Here is a 17477-nt window from a genome sequence, read left to right as displayed (position 1 = left end):
CCCCTCACCCTCTCTCCCTCTCCCTCGCCCCCTCTCTCTGTCTCTCTCTCTCTCTGTCCTCTGTGTCTATCTTTCTCTCCTTCTGTTTCCCTCTCTCTTTCCTTCCCTCCCTCTCTTTCCCCCTCTCTTTCTCTCTCTCTGTCCTTTGTGTCTATCTTTCTCTCAACCCTCTCTTTCCCCCTCTCTTTCTCTCTCTCTGTCCTTTGTGTCTATCTTTCTCTCAACCCTCTCTTTCCCCCTCTCTCCCTCTCTTTTCCCCTCTCTCTCCCTCTCTCTCTCTCCCTCGCCCCCTCGCCCCTTCTCTCTCTCTCTCTGTAAATCTGTCATTTCTGGTTGCGGACCCCTCTGTGCACATGCACTCTGTACACCACGCGCTGCGCCGCCCTCTGAAGTGTGTGGCCTTCATCTACCGCTCCGACCGGGCCCACGTTGCCGGGGGAGCTCTGGGCGCTTTCGCTCCGTCTGTGGGTCCTCTGCGTCTGTCAAAGGCCTCTTTGTGCCTGCTGCGTTTTGGAGAGAGAGAGAGAGAGAGAGAGAGAGAGAGAGAGAGAGAGAGAGCAGGATTATTAGGGTGTAAAGCCCTTGCTTCACTGCAAATTACAGTGTATTAGAGGGCTGAGTACTAGTGACCCTGGCGGGGTACCTTGAAGCCTTTGTTGTTGGACGGTCCTGCTTAAGTACACTGTCTGCGGCTTCATTATTGGGCTGTAACAGCAGTATGGAGCCAAGCCTGGTTCTAGCGATGGGTGGGGCCTGTATCACAAAGCAGGGTGACTGAATCAAACCCAGAGCAGCTGTTTTTACAGATGTCCAGCTGAACTCAGCATTCCTGCTTCGTGATACAGGCTCCTGGGGGGGACAGTCAATGGAACGTGTACGCTGAGCCAGAGTTCTACAGAGTCGACATGGGTCCGATTCTGTCGGTGGGAAAAGCTGCGTGTGCTTCAGACGTCTCCAGCCACTGGCTCTTCAAACCCCCCAATCACAGCCATAAGGGAGTCCGTGTCCATCAGGCCATTTCCTGCCTCTCTTCCCCCCCCCCGATCCCCTGTTTCCTGTCTAAACAAAGCCTGGGTCCTCTCCCACTACTGAGGCACACAGTGCAGCATACGCTGTGAGGGGAGGCGGGATATGGGCTTGGGGTTCAATGATTGGAGAACCGGAACCGGGCAGGGGGGTTGACAGAACGTCCGGGGGGTGGGGGGGGGAGGCCGCGTGCGGGGGCCGTGCTCCCGCTCCGAGACACAGGAAGCGTAAAGCTGTCAAGGCGCTAGGAAGAACGCCGCGCCCGTCGCCGAGAGCAACGATCGGAAGATCAGGGGGGGGGTGGGGGGAGGGGGGAGGCATCCGACCGTGATCTAATCTAAAGGCATTAAACACAGGAAAGAGACTCAATCACAAGCCCCTCTCATTCTTTTTCCTTCTTGTCATGGTGAAATAGGGACTCTGTCACTATCCATTATGGCTGGGAGAGAAATTTCCACCCAAAGCTCGGTGCTGGGGGGTGGGGAGGTGGGGGGGGGAGACAGGTTGTTCTGGTGGTGCAGGGACTGCGTATGGAAAACCGGAGAACTGTACTGACTCCCATGAGAGCCTGAAGCAATTCTCTTTCGTTTTTTTTTCCCCCCACTGCTCTTTCCCTCACCTCCCCATCCCCTGCTCTCCCTGCCCCCCCCCCCCCAGGTGATGCAGCACCCGACTGAGGGGGGGCAGGTGCTGCCTCTCTGCAGTAACCAGAAGGAAATGCTGGGGAAGGTGGCAGAGATCTGGATCTTCTCCCTGTCCAGCCAGCCCATCGACCACGAGGAGGCAGCGCTGCAGGGGGGGCAGAAGATCAAGTGCACAGGTGTGTACTCTTACACTGCATACAGGTACATACAGGTACACTGTCCACACAGGTGTGTACTCTTACAGTGCATACAGGTACACTGTCCACACAGGTGCGTACTCTTACAGTGCATACATGTACACTTGTCTGCACAGGTGCGTACACTTACACTGCATACAGGTACATACAGGTACACTTTGTCTGCACAGGTGAGTAGTACACCTACCTACACAGGAGCAGTGCACCTGCACAGTCATGCTTTACGTACACAGGTACGCTTGTCCGCACAGGCTTTGCCTTAAATCTGCACAGGCAACTTCCTCACCTGAGGAGATTCATGTGTGAAGTGGCTTTCGGTGAAGAGCACTTGTACTACCACTAGACCAATGAGAACAAGCTGTGCCCAGAGCACACCTGTATCTCTTAACAAGGTGTAGCATTGGAAGACTAATGGCCACCCTGCTGAGAAACGGAACCTGTTGAAAAGCAGATGATGAAACACCTGGCGGTTTTGTAGATGCGGCTTTCTTATCCTTGGATCTAATGTATTTATTTCAGCAATGTGTTCTGAAATGACTAAGATTTGCAGGGTAATCTTTCCTTGGTCTAGATGCATTAAATGGACATTTTCTGTGGACATTTTCTGCCGCTTTTCTGCGTTGTGTATTTCCCCAAAATTGACTTCCAACTTGTAAGCGTGTCAGCACAATGGCTTTGACGTGTGTTCATTTTTATTTGTTCAGATATTCATGTTGTCTGTAGTTTTTGCATTAAAATTCATCCCCCTCGCCTCCACATTTTAAAACCTCATTTTCTCTGTGGTGCTGAATTAATGTGTTTTTGCTGGAGCGCAGTTCGCCTTATCACGCGATTTCTGACTCCCAGATAACTACTCTGAGGAGGAGTACGAGAGCTTCTCCTCGGAGCAGGAGGCGAGCGACGACGCCGTCCAAGGCCAGGTGAGCATCGACGACGGACGCTCCCATCTTTCAAACGCAGAGTTTCGCGCTCGTATTATTTTGTATTCGTGTCCTCGCTGCGTTACCGATCGATCGCGTCTGAAACGGTGTTGTTGACAGTTTGTAGCTTTTCAGAGTCAGCTCTTAATTCTGGCAGTAGAAAAGCTAGAAGAAAGAGTGCCCAATTTTTGTGTAATTACAAAAGTCAATACGGCTTTAGCTGCCTGAGTGTAATGGAGTTCTGCAATCAACATAATTACTATTTCTCCACTGTAATTATTACTGCATGTAAGGCTATGTAATTTTGTATTGATTGTGTTGTATGTTGTGCGCATGTGCGCGCATGTGTGTGTGTGTGTGTGTGTGTGTGTGTGTACACGTACGTGTGTGTTCCTGTAGGATCTGGAGGATGACGAGTATGACGTCAGGAAGCCTAAGAAGCAGAGAAGGTCCATAGTGAGGACCACGTCCATCACCAGGGTAAGTGATCATATGTGTTTCTGTCTCCACAAAGCAGAACCGCACCATACCCAAAAAAATTAGTTCTGCGCGTGCATGTGTACGTGCGTGCATCTGTGTGCGCGTGCGTGGTGATGTGTGTGTGCGCGTGTGTACGTGTGTGCATCTGTGTGCGCGTGTGTGAGCATGCACACGTGTGTAGGTGGTGGTGTTTGTGTGTGTGTGTGTAGTGCTGTGTAATTTGAGCCTGTTTGAACCTGTTTCAGGAGTAATTTGTGTAGACTGAAAGGATCAGCAGTTCCTCAGTCCGTTTCCCCCTGCAGAGCAGCTCCTCTTGTTGGCAGGAGTACAGTACTGCAGTAAGGCTCACTGTTGCTCAGAGAATTCAGGAAGCTGAGGAAGTCCTGGCCTCTGCAGCCAATCAGAGAGGAGATAGAGGATTGCTGATATGCCCAAATACTCTCAAGCAGCTCCTACTCCTCTCCATTCCTTCCTTTGCCATTTCACTGGTTCAAAGTCATTACTGATTGGCTTGGTGAGGATTCTGCTGTATTACTTTCATCTGTTCGTCCTCTATGAGTCAGGTAAAGGAAGGAAGAAAAGAAGCTTTTGTGTTTTTTTGACCTAGACTTTATCTGTCTGTCTAGAAACTGCAAAGGACAAAACTGTGTCTAATGTGGTGAAACATCTTTGGGGAGATAAAGGACAAATGATTAGATTTCAGAGATATTGTGACAACTGGTCATAGCTGTGACATAAAGGTGGTGACGGTGTTCATTTTACCAACTGCCACTAGTGTATGTACTTATTAAGTTGCTTTTGAAGACACTTCAACACAAAAGCTGTTACTTATTTCCAAGCCTGACATCTTGTGCCTGAATGATTGACTGATTATTTTTACTTTTTTTTTTAGCAGCAAAACTTTAAGCAGCGGGTGGTGGCCCTTTTGAAGAGGTTCAGAGTGTCTGATGAGGTAGGGATTTTGACCATTTCTCTCACGTTTCGTTATCGTAGTGATTGTTACCAAGGTTTCTACCATTCACAGTTGATTGGTTCACAATTTCCCATAGTGTGCCATGTGGTTTGCAGCGGGATTGTGGGTAATGTAGTGCTTGTGCCTGCACGCCTGCCTGTGTGAAGGTGCTGGACTCTGAGCAGGACCCTGCCGAGCCTCCCCCCGAGGTCGAGGAGGACCTGGAGAGTCTGGATTTTGAGAACCCCAGCGACAGCGGCCCGGAGCTGGACGATGACGACAGCGTCCTCAGCACCCCAAAACCCAAACTCAAGTAAGTGGGATCAGTGCATGCCTGTGTGCATGCATGCATTTTATTATAAAAGTGTGTGTGCACTTGTTTTTAGTGTTGTATTCGCCAGTTGGCCCTGTTGGTGTGGTTGATTTATTAGTGCGTGCGGTGATGCTATAATATGTAATCCAAGTTATGTTGATACTATATGCTATATATGTTTTATTAAAATGGATTTGTGACCCACTGGTGGACAGCATTCCCAGCATTTGAATGGTTAATGATGACCTGACATTACACCTGCTTAGCACTCCTATCCAAAACAACCTAGAAACTTGGAGAACATCTGTATTACTGTGTGGAATACAGAAGTGCAGCATCACCACACAGGCATAGAAGGCCCATTCATTATCAGTGTGTGCAAACTTAGTCAAACAGCCACATGCACTTTACTGTGCAGATTGTTTCTTCTCCCAGCATCATTGTGGCAGTAGTAGGGGAATGCGACATTGACATCTGTGTGTGTGTGTGTGTGTGTGTGTGTGTCTGTGTGTGATGCAGGCCGTACTTCGAGGGCCTGTCTCTCTCCAGCTCCCAGACTGAAATCGGCAGCATCCACAGTGTCCGCAGCCAACGGGAGCCGCCCAGTCCAGTGAGTGCCCCCCGTCACATGACACTATGACACGCTGCACTGCTGTCACATGACCCGGGTGCACCTGGCCTTTAAATCAACTTTCTCCTCTAGCCCAGCACACACCAGGCCCCGTGTTTCTGGCCTTCATTTTGGAGGGGCTGTATGCATTTTTTACATAGCTGCAGCCTGTTGCCAGGCAACTTGGGCTGATTTGGTTCTGTTTGTCTCGCAGATGGACCCTGACAAGGCCAAGAGCGGAGCAGCGAAGTTCCAGGCGGACGACGTGTCGGATAACGTCTCATACGTGCGTGTTTATTTATCCTCTGCGATTTACTCCACCAGTCATCTGCCGCCATCTTTTGGGTTTAGCACTTAATCCTCTTTATTTGTTGTTGTCTGGCCTCTCCCCTCCTTCCTTACTGTCCCCCAGGAACACCCAGAGGCCATCACCCCCACAACGGAGCTGGAGATGGACAATATGGACACCTTCCTGGAGAAGCTGCCCCCTAGTGGCAAGATGACCAAGACCGAGTCACTCATCATCCCGTCCAACAGGTAACGCTTTACTCCCCTTCTCCTCCAACCTGCTGCCTCTGTACCCCTCCAGATACCTAACCCACACTGGACCTCCCGTTGCTCTCCCTCCTACCTCTGCTCCTTTGCCCCGTCTTTAAAAATCCATCTCATATTACCCCGTCACCCCATCCAATCTTCCCCATACAGGCAGGAGCCCAAGCTGGCGGGCCGGAGAGGAAGGAGCACTTCACTCAAAGAGCGGCAGCCCAGCAGGCCGCAGAACGAGAGGGCAAACAGCCTGGACAATGAGCGTTCGCTCGACACGCGCTGCCACCTTCAGGTAGGGAGGAGAGCTGCAGTCTCACAGCTGTCCCTCCTGACTGAGCTGTATCGTTGTGTTTGCTGGGCTGTGTAGGGCAGTGAAATTGTTTCCATAGTTTTCTTCTTTTACTTTATCCCACCCGCCATGTTGCCACTCCCATCAGATTCCAAGGAAAACGGTCTACGACCAGCTCAATCACATCCTGGTGTCGGATGACCACCTCCCGGACAGCATCATCCTCATCAACACATCCGACTGGCAGGGACAGGTGAGGGGGGGGGGGGCTCTCTGCTGTGACTGTCTAATTTTTTTTTGCTGGGGGAGGGGTGTGAAGTGACTCAAAACAGCAGGCCGTAACAGTTTTTTTTCCCCCTGGTGGTTGGTGTTGACCCGTCAATCTCTGTCTCTCCGCACGTCTCTCTCTGGTCCTCCTGTCGCTGGTCTCTCTCTCTCTCTCTCTCTCTCTGTCGCTCAGTACCTGTCCGACGTGCTTCAGAATCACCAGCTCCCCGTCGTGTGCACCTGCACGACCGCGGACATCCAGGCCGCGTTTAACACCATCGTCTCGCGCATCCAGCGATTGTAAGTCCGGCACTGACGCGCGCTGTTTCTCTCTCTCTCTCTTTCTCTCTCTCTCTCTCTCTCTCTCTCTCTCTTTCTCCACACCCCTCTCTCCACCCCTCTCTGTCTCTCTGTCTTCGTTTTCTGTGCTCTGTACACGGAGGTGTTTCTCATTCTCTTTCTCACTGTTGACTCCAGCGCTTCCCAAGGGCTTGCCTGTTGAAAAGAACGTAACTGCAAAGCCACGTACAAAACGTCATATTATCCCATTTCCTGTTTATACCGCTGTGGGCTGGGAAATGGGGCTACTTGGAAAAAAGGTTTAGACTTATTTGCCGTACACGCGTCATATCTCCGTCTTTTATCATCTTGCATATCTAAGTAATTGAAACCACACACAAAGGTATGTTTTACCAGAATGCCTGCTGGCTAGATTTAGCCATAACATGTAGTAGGAGTTCAGACTCAAAATTACATTTATATGTAACCACAATTTTGCTGTTACGTTAGTGTATATGGCAGCGTAGGCTGTATTTTGTTGTTTTGTCAGGTGTCAGTATCTCTCCATTTCTCTCTCACTCCGCCTGTCTTCCTCTCCCCCCAGCTGTAACTGTAACTCCCAGACCCCCGTCCCCATCAAGATAGCGGTGGCGGGGGCGCAACACTACCTCAGCGCGGTGCTTCGCCTCTTCGTCGACCACCTCTCCCACAAAACGCCCGACTGGCTGGGCTACATGCGCTTCCTGATCATCCCGCTGGGTGAGTGTGAGGAGGAGGACGGAACCTTCCGGAACATTCTGGATCAGTTCCGTTACGCGCTTCCGCGCGGCCTTGCTCTCGCCTGCCCGAACACCGGCCGTGTCTTTGTGCGCTCAGGTTCCCACCCTGTCTCCAAGTACCTGGGCACCATTGACTACCGGTACAACAGCCTGTTCCAGGACGCGGCCTGGAGAGACCTGTTCCACAAGCCGGAGGCTCCGGTATTGGGTAAGGAAGGAGCCGATCGCTGCTGTTTCGCTCACTGTGTTCACGCTGAGGATCCAACATGCAGCCAGTGCTGGAGGATATCCTCATGTAATTTACTCAGTCCCTCATTTTCAGTTTAAGGCAGCGGTGAATTTCATCACAAGCACTTAGCGTATCTTTGTGGTGTGATGAGACCAAGGTCTTTATATTTTGTTCTGATTAGTAGAGTGTTGATATGTGGACTTTCTTTCAGGAAGCTGAGCTGGAGAATTTTCAAAATGTCGTTGTGCAATAAAGTCCTGCCGTAGATTGTTCTTATGTAGATCAAGAACGAAGCCATGTTGGAAAATGATGTGTTGTACTTGAAGAATGAAGTCGTGCTGGAGAATTTTCTTATGCAGTTCAAGAACAAAGTCATTCTGGAGAAGATTCTAATGTTCTAGATTGACGCCATACTGGAGAATGTCCAGACAGCGCACCTGACAGTGGCACTTCCGGACAGTGCACGTGACAGTGGCACTTCCAGACAGTGCACGTGACAGTGGCACTTCCAGACAGTGCACGTGACAGTGGCACTTCCAGACAGTGCACGTGACAGTGGCAGCTCCACACTGACTGGATGAGTCACTGGCTCTCCTCCTGTATGTCCCCTGCAGTTCAAGAGAGTCCAGACGTGGTTTCCCGGGTTACGCAGTACATGGTGGGAGCCAATGGGGCCCATCAGCTGCCCATTGCTGAGGCCATGCTCACATACAAGCAAAAGAGGTGAGGCTGCAGGCTCCGCCCATCACACCTGAAGTATTCTAGAACCGTGATCGGTCAGTCCAGTAGTAACTTTATAGCAGCCAGATTTAGCTAACGTCAGCCCAGAATGTTAACAAGATTACAACAACTTTCTTCGCAGACAGTGGTCTTCGCAGTCCTTTCTTAACCAGTAAAAGTGCAGATGTTCCGGTTTTTAGAGTAGATCCCAGCACTCTGGAGATGGATTAAGATCATAGCATTGGTGCAGACGGAAGATTAAGAGGTCCTTAGGAACTATCAGAGTCTTATTCTCACTTTTTACAGGGAATTAACTGCTAGGCAGCGGCTCTGATCCCTGCAAGGCTGTATTGAACAGCTGGCTCTGAAGGTACTATCTGTCAGCGTTAGCTAGTAGAACAGATTGTAGAGGAAGAGTAGCCGTGACTGATTTGTACTGTGCATTTCGCTGTGTGTTTTTCGTCATTTAGAATAAAATGTACCAGCTTTAGAAGAGTGGCTGTTTTACTAGGGACACATGCACTTAATCCTCTCTTGATTCCGTGTGATGAATATGCCTTTAGGCCTCCAGGTCACTGGGAGAGCAGCCATTTTAAAGCCTACTGAGACACAGGCCTCACTGTCCGTCCATCTCGTGTGTGAATAACACCTGTTTCCTGTTTGTTTGTTTGTTTGTTTATTTGTTTGCTTTCTTTGAAGGAAAAAGAGCTTTCATTTTGATTTTGCAGTAAGGTATTGTGGTTTGCCTGAGTCCCGTGTTGTTCTTGGTGATTCGATTGCTTTTGTCTGTTCGACTCGTCCTCTGTCCTGGCAGCCTTTACCGGCCCATTCTACTGGTGCCTGATGTTCGGCGTGAGCCCGTTCCTTTCCAGCGCACTAAATCCAACCCCATCAACATCTCCTGCCCTGGTCCCAGAAGGTTACAGTCCAGGGACACTGAGATCAGGCACTCCAGGCCAGTTGTGCTCCCTTACCTGATTGATTTAGACCTGTGACACTCATGCGGGGTGAACTCTGGCCAAGTAGTCACATCACTTGTTCAATCAGTTAACCGTCAGATAGAAAAAAAGATCTCCAGTAGATTTGAGTGCCTCTTGCTTGTAGTCCGTCGGATTTCCACACATTTCCCTTAGAAATGGCAGGGAGATCCCCAGACGGGACAGAATGTACCACTCTATAGGCCTCCAGAGACAGCACAGGGAATTATGGGTCTGTATTTACCCTTTGTAATGTAAGTTTTTTGGAATGTTTTTTCAAAATTCCAAATCAGTGTTCTAGAACTCCATCGCTTTCAGTTACCAGCTGTGATTGTTACATCAGCATTAGAATGTTCAGTTAAGAACATTCTAATCACATATTTTATTATCTTACACCTGAAAGGGTTAAGGGCCTTCTTTAGTGTGATTGTAGTGAATTCCTGTACACAGGGAGCCTGAACTGTTGACTGGCAAAGCAGCTGCTTATGTCAATATAAAGATCACGTACACACACCACTGGGAACAGTACAAACAAATATTTATTTGTTATAGAGTGTCCGCTAAAAGCATCTGATGGAAACGCAGATTAGTTCTGCTGATATGACACACTGCGGAGCACCAGCCAGGTGCATAAGTCACGTACAGTTTTGCGTTTAAATTTTACTCCCAGGGTGGGGCAGAATTCAGGCACAGTGTTGCGTTTAAATTTTACCCCCCTGGGTGGGGTAAAGGCTGTCCTCTCTGCCCTCTCCCCTTGTCTGTACTCCTGCTTCGGGTTTCAATTCTTGTGTGCTGAGGGCTGCTTGTGTCTACTCCAAATGTATCATTTCAGATGTTACATTTTCACAGTAGTTGAAAAATGGGGAATTATATGTTGTATACTGTATATGCATGTAGATAAACATATGTGCAGTATGAGCTGCGCATATTACTTAATTTATGTCCATATATAGAGCTAATATATGTGCATTCATATAAATTCAGTTGTTTATGTTCATGCGTACAGTATACAAAGGGTGTACATATGTGCATACATATCTCTGTATGTAACACGCGTGTGCATATGTACACACTTATTTTCCACGCCATTTTTTACACCATGAACAGATGAGGTGTTTATATTTGAGTGGACCTCAGCCGACGCACACACTTGTGGCTGTGCCTCGTGGCTGCGCGGCCTGGCTTGAGCTCGCAGCCCCCTGTCGCTCGTCTCTGCTGCTCGGGGGGGCAATGGTGGCACTTTCCTTTCCAGCTGGTGCTCTGACCTGTCCAATCGTTTCACCCCTTCAGACATGTGCATCGTGCCTACGGCTTGTAGAGGGGGAGGTGTGTGTTGGGGGGGCTGTGTGGACTGCTGGGGGGAGGGGCGGTTGGGTTAGGGGGGGGGGCGGTTTGGCTGAAAGCCTAAGGCTATGCCTGCATGTCCTGCTCTTGCTTCTTGGTTACCAATCAGGTTGGGGATGGGAGAAGGGGTGAGGGTGGGGGGGCGTGTGGCCGGAGTAAATCACTGGGTCCTAAAACAAAACCTGGTGCTCAGAAAATGAATTGCAGGTGTACTGTTTTGGTTTTTTACTTTGCAAAATTATACCTGTTTTTTGTAGAGTGTTTGTAGCACTGTCTTTATATGAAATACGTGAAACATAAAAATGACAACAGTTTTGCATTATGATTTTGCGGTCTAATTTGGATGTATGTAAAGTGGATGAAGTAGCGCATGCAGTCATGCATTGAACTTTGTTAAGGAATTGTTTTTGGACCTCTGATTCATTTAAATCAAAGCAAGGCTTGTATGCAATAGAAACTTTGACCCTTTTACTTATCACAAATCACCATGGCAACTGATGGTAACTTACTCAGCTACCAGCTTTTTTGGGAGGGGGGCAGGTCCATCAGCATCTGGTTTATAACCTGATCGGTGGGTCAAAGTTTCAATCTTAATCTGACCCCAAATGACCCCAGGATCCTGTACTTGCAGTTAACGATCGTCTGATTTTGTCCTGCTCATTGCGTTTTTGCATGCGTTTGCAAAGGCCCGGGCCAGAGTGTTACTGACATCTACCGTCCAGCCGGTTCTGTCCTGAAGCACTTTTCAGTCACTGTCCTTTAAGATCAAGGAGACTGTACAGCCAGTTAAGTGACTGTAAGCATTTGTGTTAAAAAAAGTAATCTAAATACACTGAACTCTGGTAGTCGTTCTAATATTTATATAACAAATATGTAAGAATGACACAGAATACAAGAGTGATGTACCATGATCATTTCTGGACAGCACTGGAGCAATGCATTTTCAGGCCTTGAATGCCACGCCCACCGCCCACACCCCCAGACAAATTTCGCTTTGTCTGATGATACCTTGTGTTGCCGGAACAGTAAACCTGTGTTTGCCCCAGCCGCCCGGCTCGGCTCTAAGGAGGACCGAACCCTCACAGAATTTTAGCCCTTCATCAGCGACAGTGATCGACAGCTGATGAACGAACACTCTGAGATCCAATGACACTCTGGCCCGAAGGCTTCTGGGGGAACTCGACTCGGAGAGAGACGAGTTGGGGAGTCAAAGACACGGGACGGTTGGGGGTGTGTGATGCTAATTTTTGCGTTCTGGCTTTGCGTCCCCGTCTCCTTCTCTGTGCTCCTGTGATCCCACCCCTTCACAGCCCCGACGAGGACTCCTGCCAAAAGTTCATCCCTTTCATTGGGGTAAGAGAGCCCCCGTGCTGACTGCACTGTATGGGGCAGTGCGGGGACACACACAAAAGTTTTGTAATTTTTATAGCCTCCTGACGACTGCCAGAAAAAAAGTTTGCGTATATAATTTTTTTTTTAACCAAATACAAGTCTTTGATTGAAAAAGCATGTTGCAGTGACAATATTTCTAAAAATATTATTTTTATTGAATGTCTTTTGTGGTGTATGCTTCAGCACAATAGTTGTGTATAAGGAGGATATCCTACATATGTAATGTATCTGCATTTCTTTAATATTTCTCTGATTTCTTATCTTTCTTATTGAGCGTGCTGCAGTGGTAGTAATCAAATACAAAAACAAAGAAACCTTGACTTCTCCCTCCAAGCAGAATTATTTTCTTCTTATTGTGTGCTCATGCCAGCATAGGAGAAGGTGCCATTTTAAAAGATGGCGCACAGGCTAGCGGCTTGTCTAACGGCCTGATAATCTGACCCTTCCCCAGGTGGTGAAAGTGGGCATCGTGGAGCAGTCGTCCGCCACGTCAGGTGGGTGTAGCGGAAGGACAGATCTATCGCGGTGGTGGTCTGTTATGCTGTTATGTTCCTGCTGGAATTAATTATGTTGTAAAATCAATCACTATTAAAAGCTAACCAATATGACAGAAGCTTAGTACATGTGCGTGTACTTAAATTTTGTAAATGGTGGCAGAAGGGTTGTAGCTCCGGCAGAGTACTTCATAATGATAATCTCTCTCTCTCTCTCCTTCTCCCTGGTCTCTCCCTCCCTCCCTCCCTCCCTCCCGTCCTGCAGGGGACTCTGATGATGCCGCCCCGATAGGGACAGGCCTCCTCTCCTCCACCCCTCCACAGGTGTCCCCCGCCCTGAAAGAGGCTTCGCCGACTCCGCCCTCCTCCCCTTCTGTCAACACCAGCTTCATCTCATACAGGTGTGGTGTCCCATGCAACACATGCTTACACACAGCTTCAGTCAGGCTGAAATTGAGTGTGTGTCTGTGTGTGCGCGCGTGCATGTGTGTGTGTGTGTGTGCGCGTGCGTGTGTGTGTGTGTGTGTGTGTGTGTGCGCGGGCATGTGTGTGTGTATGTGTGTCTGTGATTTCTGAAAATATACGTATACTGGATTACATTAATTCATTGGAAGCCTAAGCAAATTCTCCATTTGCTGTGTAGGTCATAATATTGGAATATAGCCTAAAAAGTTTAAGGCAGGATTCTGATTTATGAATCAGACAGTACGAAATGAAAAAAGAGGACCGTAGAACATTGAAAGAGGGCAGTAAAATATATTCTCACCAAAGCGAGTTTCAGAACTGAACACCTCATGCTGAGTATTGCTCCTCTCTCCCCTCGTGCTGTGTTGGGTGCAGTTCTCCCGGGGGCAGCCAGGGGGAGCTGATGGGCCTGCAGGTGGACTACTGGGTGGCCCCGCTGGACCGGAAGCGGGACGTGGAGAAGCGGGACTCGTCCTCCAAGAACACGCTGAAGTGCACCTTCCGCTCCCTGCAGGTCAGCCGGCTGCCGCTGGCCGGGCCCGACTTCAGTGCCCAGCCCACCATGTCCATGACTGTGGTCACCAAGGAGAAGAACAAGAAGGGTGAGGAGGCGGAGGGGGGGGGGGGGGGGGGCTAGCTTTCTTTACTCCTGCAGCTCTTCTCCAGCGCTCAAGTGCTGTAATTGATGGTAGAATGTTTGTACATTGTAATGGCTATCTTTCTCTGTCTCTCTTTCCCCTCCTCTCTCCCTCTTTCTCTCTCCCCCCTCTCTGTCTCTCTCTCTTCCTTTCCCTTCCTTTCTCTCTTCTTTCCTATCTGTCCCTCCCTCTCTCCCTCACTCCCTCCCTGTCTCTGTCTCTCTCCATCTCTCTCTCTCCCTCTCTGTCCCTCCCTCTCTCTCTCTCTCCCTCCCTCCTTCTCTTCCTCTCTCTCTCTCTCTCGGCTGGTCTGACTTTATGCACATTCGTTTCTGACTGCTTCATCCTCCCTCTTCTCCTCAGTCATGTTTCTGCCAAAGAAGACGAAGGACAAGGAGGTGGAGTCTAAAAGCCAGGTGATCGAGGGAATCAGCCGACTTATCTGCACTGCCAAGCACCAGCAGACCATGCTGAGAGGTGAGAGCCAACCTGTGCTGTACCACCTTATGCTATACCACCTCAGCGCACATGCTATACCACACCAATGCACATGCTATACCACCTCAAAGCACATGTAACACCACCCCAGTGCACATGCAATACCATGTGCACTGGTGTGGTATTACATGGAGGTATGACCGATTGTCTGGCAGTCGGAGGGTTACCGGTTCAAACCCCGCCCTGGGCATGTCGAAGTGTCCTTGAGCAGGACACCTAACCCCTAACTGCTCTGGCGAATGAGAGGCATCAATTGTAAAGCACTTTGGATAAAAGCGCTATATAAAAAAAAAATGCAGTCCACCTCAGTGCACATGCTATACCACCTCAATGCACGTGCTATACCACCCCAATGCACAAGCTACCACCTCATGCTATACCACCTCCTCCACTGTGCCTGATTGACTGTCTTAAGTTCACTGCACTGAGAAAGCGGGAAGGGAACAAAATGTTTTGTTGAATTGAATTCTTTTTTTTTTGCATATTCACAAATTGCGTCAGCCGAGAAGCTTATTTAAATTTTTACCGGTTTATCTGACCTTTACCGGTGTATCCACCTCCCCCTGGGCCCCAGTGAGTTTGGCTGTGCTGAAGTTTGCTGTTGTGTAGCGAGTGCTTTTTGATGGAGGTCTTGATTAACAGAGGCGTGAATGCCGCTCGCGTAACAGCGGGGGTGTTTCCACTGCCACAGGAAAGAGAGCACTCGAGTCGAAAATGTACCGGCAGAAAACAAAACCCCTGAAAGCAGTTAGAACTTTCACAAGAAAAGCACAAATTCAGTGAGTAATTCTGTCTGGAGAAAAAAAAAAAGAGGGAGAGAGGACTACGTGCTCTAGTCTCGTTAGCGCAAAAGCAGCTTCCAAGAACACATTCCGCATAGTCCAAATGCCTTTCATCCTGAAATAAAAAAAGAACTAGACATCCAAGCCAATTCAGTTCATTTTTATGTTGACCTTGCTAACATTGTAACTACTTATTTTTCTCTTTTTTTTCCTTCGAAGTAATCACCTTTAAGGTGGTTTCACCTGAGATAAGAATGTGTGAATTTTACGTCCATGCTGTAATTACAATATTATATATATAATATATATAATGACATACAATTCATATTCCACATATATTTTGATTCATTAACCTAGACAAGGTCATGGTTGGCCAGCATTATTAGCATTTCTAAGCTTGTGCATTCACCTTGCCTTAAATGTAAGCTGACCTCATCCTGGAGTCCACCAGCCCCACTTAGGCCTCCTCCTGTCCAGACACCATAAAATTCATATTTAGTTTTTTAGCGACCCCCCCCCCCCCCCCCCCCACCTTTTTGTCCCAATTTGGAATGTCCAGTTTGACAGTGTTCACTGATGTGACCTCTGCTATAGATGCAGGAGAGCGTAGACAGCCGTGCTCTCCGCTGAAGTGTGTGATGTCAGCCACTGCCTCTTATCGCACTGTAGTCTTTCAGTTGGGCTCACATAGCGAGCCACTTAATGTACAGCTGACCACAGGCATCCGGAGAGGGTCGTTAGCCCGTGATGAGATGCTGTCGTCCTGGCGAACTGCAGCCCTCCCTTCCCTGGGCTGGGGTGGCACCAATTCTGCGTCACCCTGAGGTGCTGCCGTTTCCAGGCAACACTGGGGACCATATCGATTCGCAGCCCGTCCCATCCAGGACCGGACCATGCACAGACTGTTTTTTGGGGGTGTGGGGGGATATGCTCCAAAAAAAAAAAAAAAAGGTTAGCTCTGATAAGCTATAAAATAGCTGCAGCCAAAAGTGCACTTTTGGTGTCTCAGGGTGGGCAGGAATACTCTTCAGCATATGTTGGTGTCTGTCTGTGCACTTACCTGGTCCCATCAAAACACTCTTGAACGGTGGCTTAACAGAATGAGCCACTCAGCAGCCCCCTGAAATCTTCCTGTCGATGGTGGACAGCGTAGATACCTTATTTGCTTTTTTTGTCTCTTTTCTCATGCAGTGCTCATCGATGGAGTGGAATGGAACGACGTCAAGTTTTTCCAGCTGGCTGCCCAGTGGTCCTCTCACGTCAAGCACTTCCCCATCGGCATATTCGGACACTCGAAAGGCCCCTACTAACACCCTCTGGGGGCCCTCATCTGGAACTGTGGACAGCCCCCCACGTGCCAACAGCCTTGAGTCTCCCCTGGGCCCGCCTCCTGTGGTCCTTCGGCCCCTCCCCTTCTCATAATTTAAGATCCCGCCTTCCCTAATCCTGAGTTCCGTTTGTTTGTTTGTTTTTTTTGTTTTTTTTTTTTAAACAAGATTTTGTAAGACTTCAAGGAGGTGGAGCTGTTCAGGGGAGATTTTTTGTTTTGTTTGTTTCCTTCTTTGCTCGACCCCCCCCGTCCCCCTCCCCCTCCGCTGTGCTTTTTAAACACTTCCCTGCTGACTTTTTATAGACTTTTTGAAAGATGAAAATGGAAAACCTAATGAAAATAATCATTTGAAATGATTGAATTAACTCCTAACCTTGCAAGTGCTCAGGCTTTGTTTGGCTGCTCACTGTGTCCTCCTCCCGGTGGATTTTAAGTTTCAAGCACTTGGCTCGTGTCAGTTAACGAGATAACAAGCCCCTTTTCTTTAGAGCATCTCCTAACCAAACAGATTTTTAGGTTGCACTGACTCCAGCACAAACAAGGACACAGGCTCTCTGTCCTTTGAGTCTAAGTATCTGGAAGAATGGGCTGGAATTTCCAGGTGGAATGTTCCTGGCTCTCCCTAATCCCCAGCACCCCAGCTCCCCAGCACCCCAGCTCCCCAGCACCCCAGCTCCCCAGCACCCCAGCTCCCCAGCACCCCAGTACCCCAGTACCTGCTTCAGTGTTTAGAAAAGCCTCTAATCTCTTTGCAGTAAAAAAAAAAAAAAAAAAAAAGCTTCATGATTTTTCAGTGGACTTGCATCTCTATGGAGGCTCACAGCATTCATTTAAAGGAGACTGAATTGTGCAATAAACTGTAAATAAAATGAAAATACTCCTTACAGCTGAACCGACAGGTGTGCTCCTGTACTGATGTCACCCCTCAGTACCCCTCTCAGTTTGTTTGCCTTTCTGTTTGTGATGGGAGGGGTTTTTGGGGAAGATGTTGGGGTGGGTTTTGGGGGGGGGGGGGCTGGTATAGAGTGGGTGGTACGCTGGATGAACCATCCGTGATGTGTTGAGAGTATTACCAAATCACACGTAGTATGTGCATTTCTTTCTTTCTTTCTTTCTTTCTTTGTCCTCTGCCTTTTCTTCCGCTCTCCTCTTTTCCTCGCCGTCTTTAATCCCGCTCATTTAGATTCAGATCAGTGTTTTATTTTCACTGGCCGTGATGACTGCCAGTGGAATGAATAGGTCACAGTCAAAAGGGTCCTTCACTCCAGCCCATTTCGTTTTGATGTACCAGTACACAGGAAAAAGG

The 17477-nt window shown here is 48.7% G+C and overlaps 1 protein-coding gene across 4 annotated transcripts in view; it reads left to right on the top strand.

The window, feature by feature from the left end:
* The window catches only part of pacs2 (phosphofurin acidic cluster sorting protein 2), a 64285-nt gene extending 47486 nt beyond the window's left edge, over nucleotides 1-16799 (top strand). Inside the window, exons 5-25 of one of the 4 annotated variants that reach the window (XM_035403276.1) lie at nucleotides 1684-1846; nucleotides 2714-2787; nucleotides 3187-3267; nucleotides 4163-4219; nucleotides 4387-4532; nucleotides 5052-5142; nucleotides 5357-5428; nucleotides 5555-5679; nucleotides 5848-5980; nucleotides 6126-6230; nucleotides 6438-6544; nucleotides 7128-7282; nucleotides 7400-7510; nucleotides 8146-8254; nucleotides 9066-9206; nucleotides 11883-11925; nucleotides 12416-12458; nucleotides 12724-12859; nucleotides 13299-13525; nucleotides 13925-14038; nucleotides 16033-16799. In XM_035403276.1, coding sequence (XP_035259167.1) covers nucleotides 1684-1846; nucleotides 2714-2787; nucleotides 3187-3267; nucleotides 4163-4219; nucleotides 4387-4532; nucleotides 5052-5142; nucleotides 5357-5428; nucleotides 5555-5679; nucleotides 5848-5980; nucleotides 6126-6230; nucleotides 6438-6544; nucleotides 7128-7282; nucleotides 7400-7510; nucleotides 8146-8254; nucleotides 9066-9206; nucleotides 11883-11925; nucleotides 12416-12458; nucleotides 12724-12859; nucleotides 13299-13525; nucleotides 13925-14038; nucleotides 16033-16151 — 2352 coding nt within the window. In that variant the 3' untranslated portion in view covers nucleotides 16152-16799. Of the gene's footprint in view, nucleotides 1-1683; nucleotides 1847-2713; nucleotides 2788-3186; nucleotides 3268-4159; nucleotides 4220-4386; nucleotides 4533-5051; nucleotides 5143-5356; nucleotides 5429-5554; nucleotides 5680-5847; nucleotides 5981-6125; nucleotides 6231-6437; nucleotides 6545-7127; nucleotides 7283-7399; nucleotides 7511-8145; nucleotides 8255-8950; nucleotides 8984-9065; nucleotides 9207-11882; nucleotides 11926-12415; nucleotides 12459-12723; nucleotides 12860-13298; nucleotides 13526-13924; nucleotides 14039-16032 lie in introns of all 4 variants that reach the window. The other 3 variants (XM_035403268.1, XM_035403283.1, XM_035403290.1) reach the window with 3 other exon arrangements.
* Nucleotides 16800-17477: the final 678 nt, after the last annotated feature.

Source organism: Anguilla anguilla, chromosome 1 (genome assembly GCF_013347855.1).
Source record: "Anguilla anguilla isolate fAngAng1 chromosome 1, fAngAng1.pri, whole genome shotgun sequence".
NCBI classification, from domain to species: Eukaryota; Metazoa; Chordata; class Actinopteri; order Anguilliformes; family Anguillidae; genus Anguilla; species Anguilla anguilla.
The sequence above is the reverse complement of the archived record's forward strand: the minus strand, read 5'-3'. Positions and strand labels throughout refer to the sequence as shown.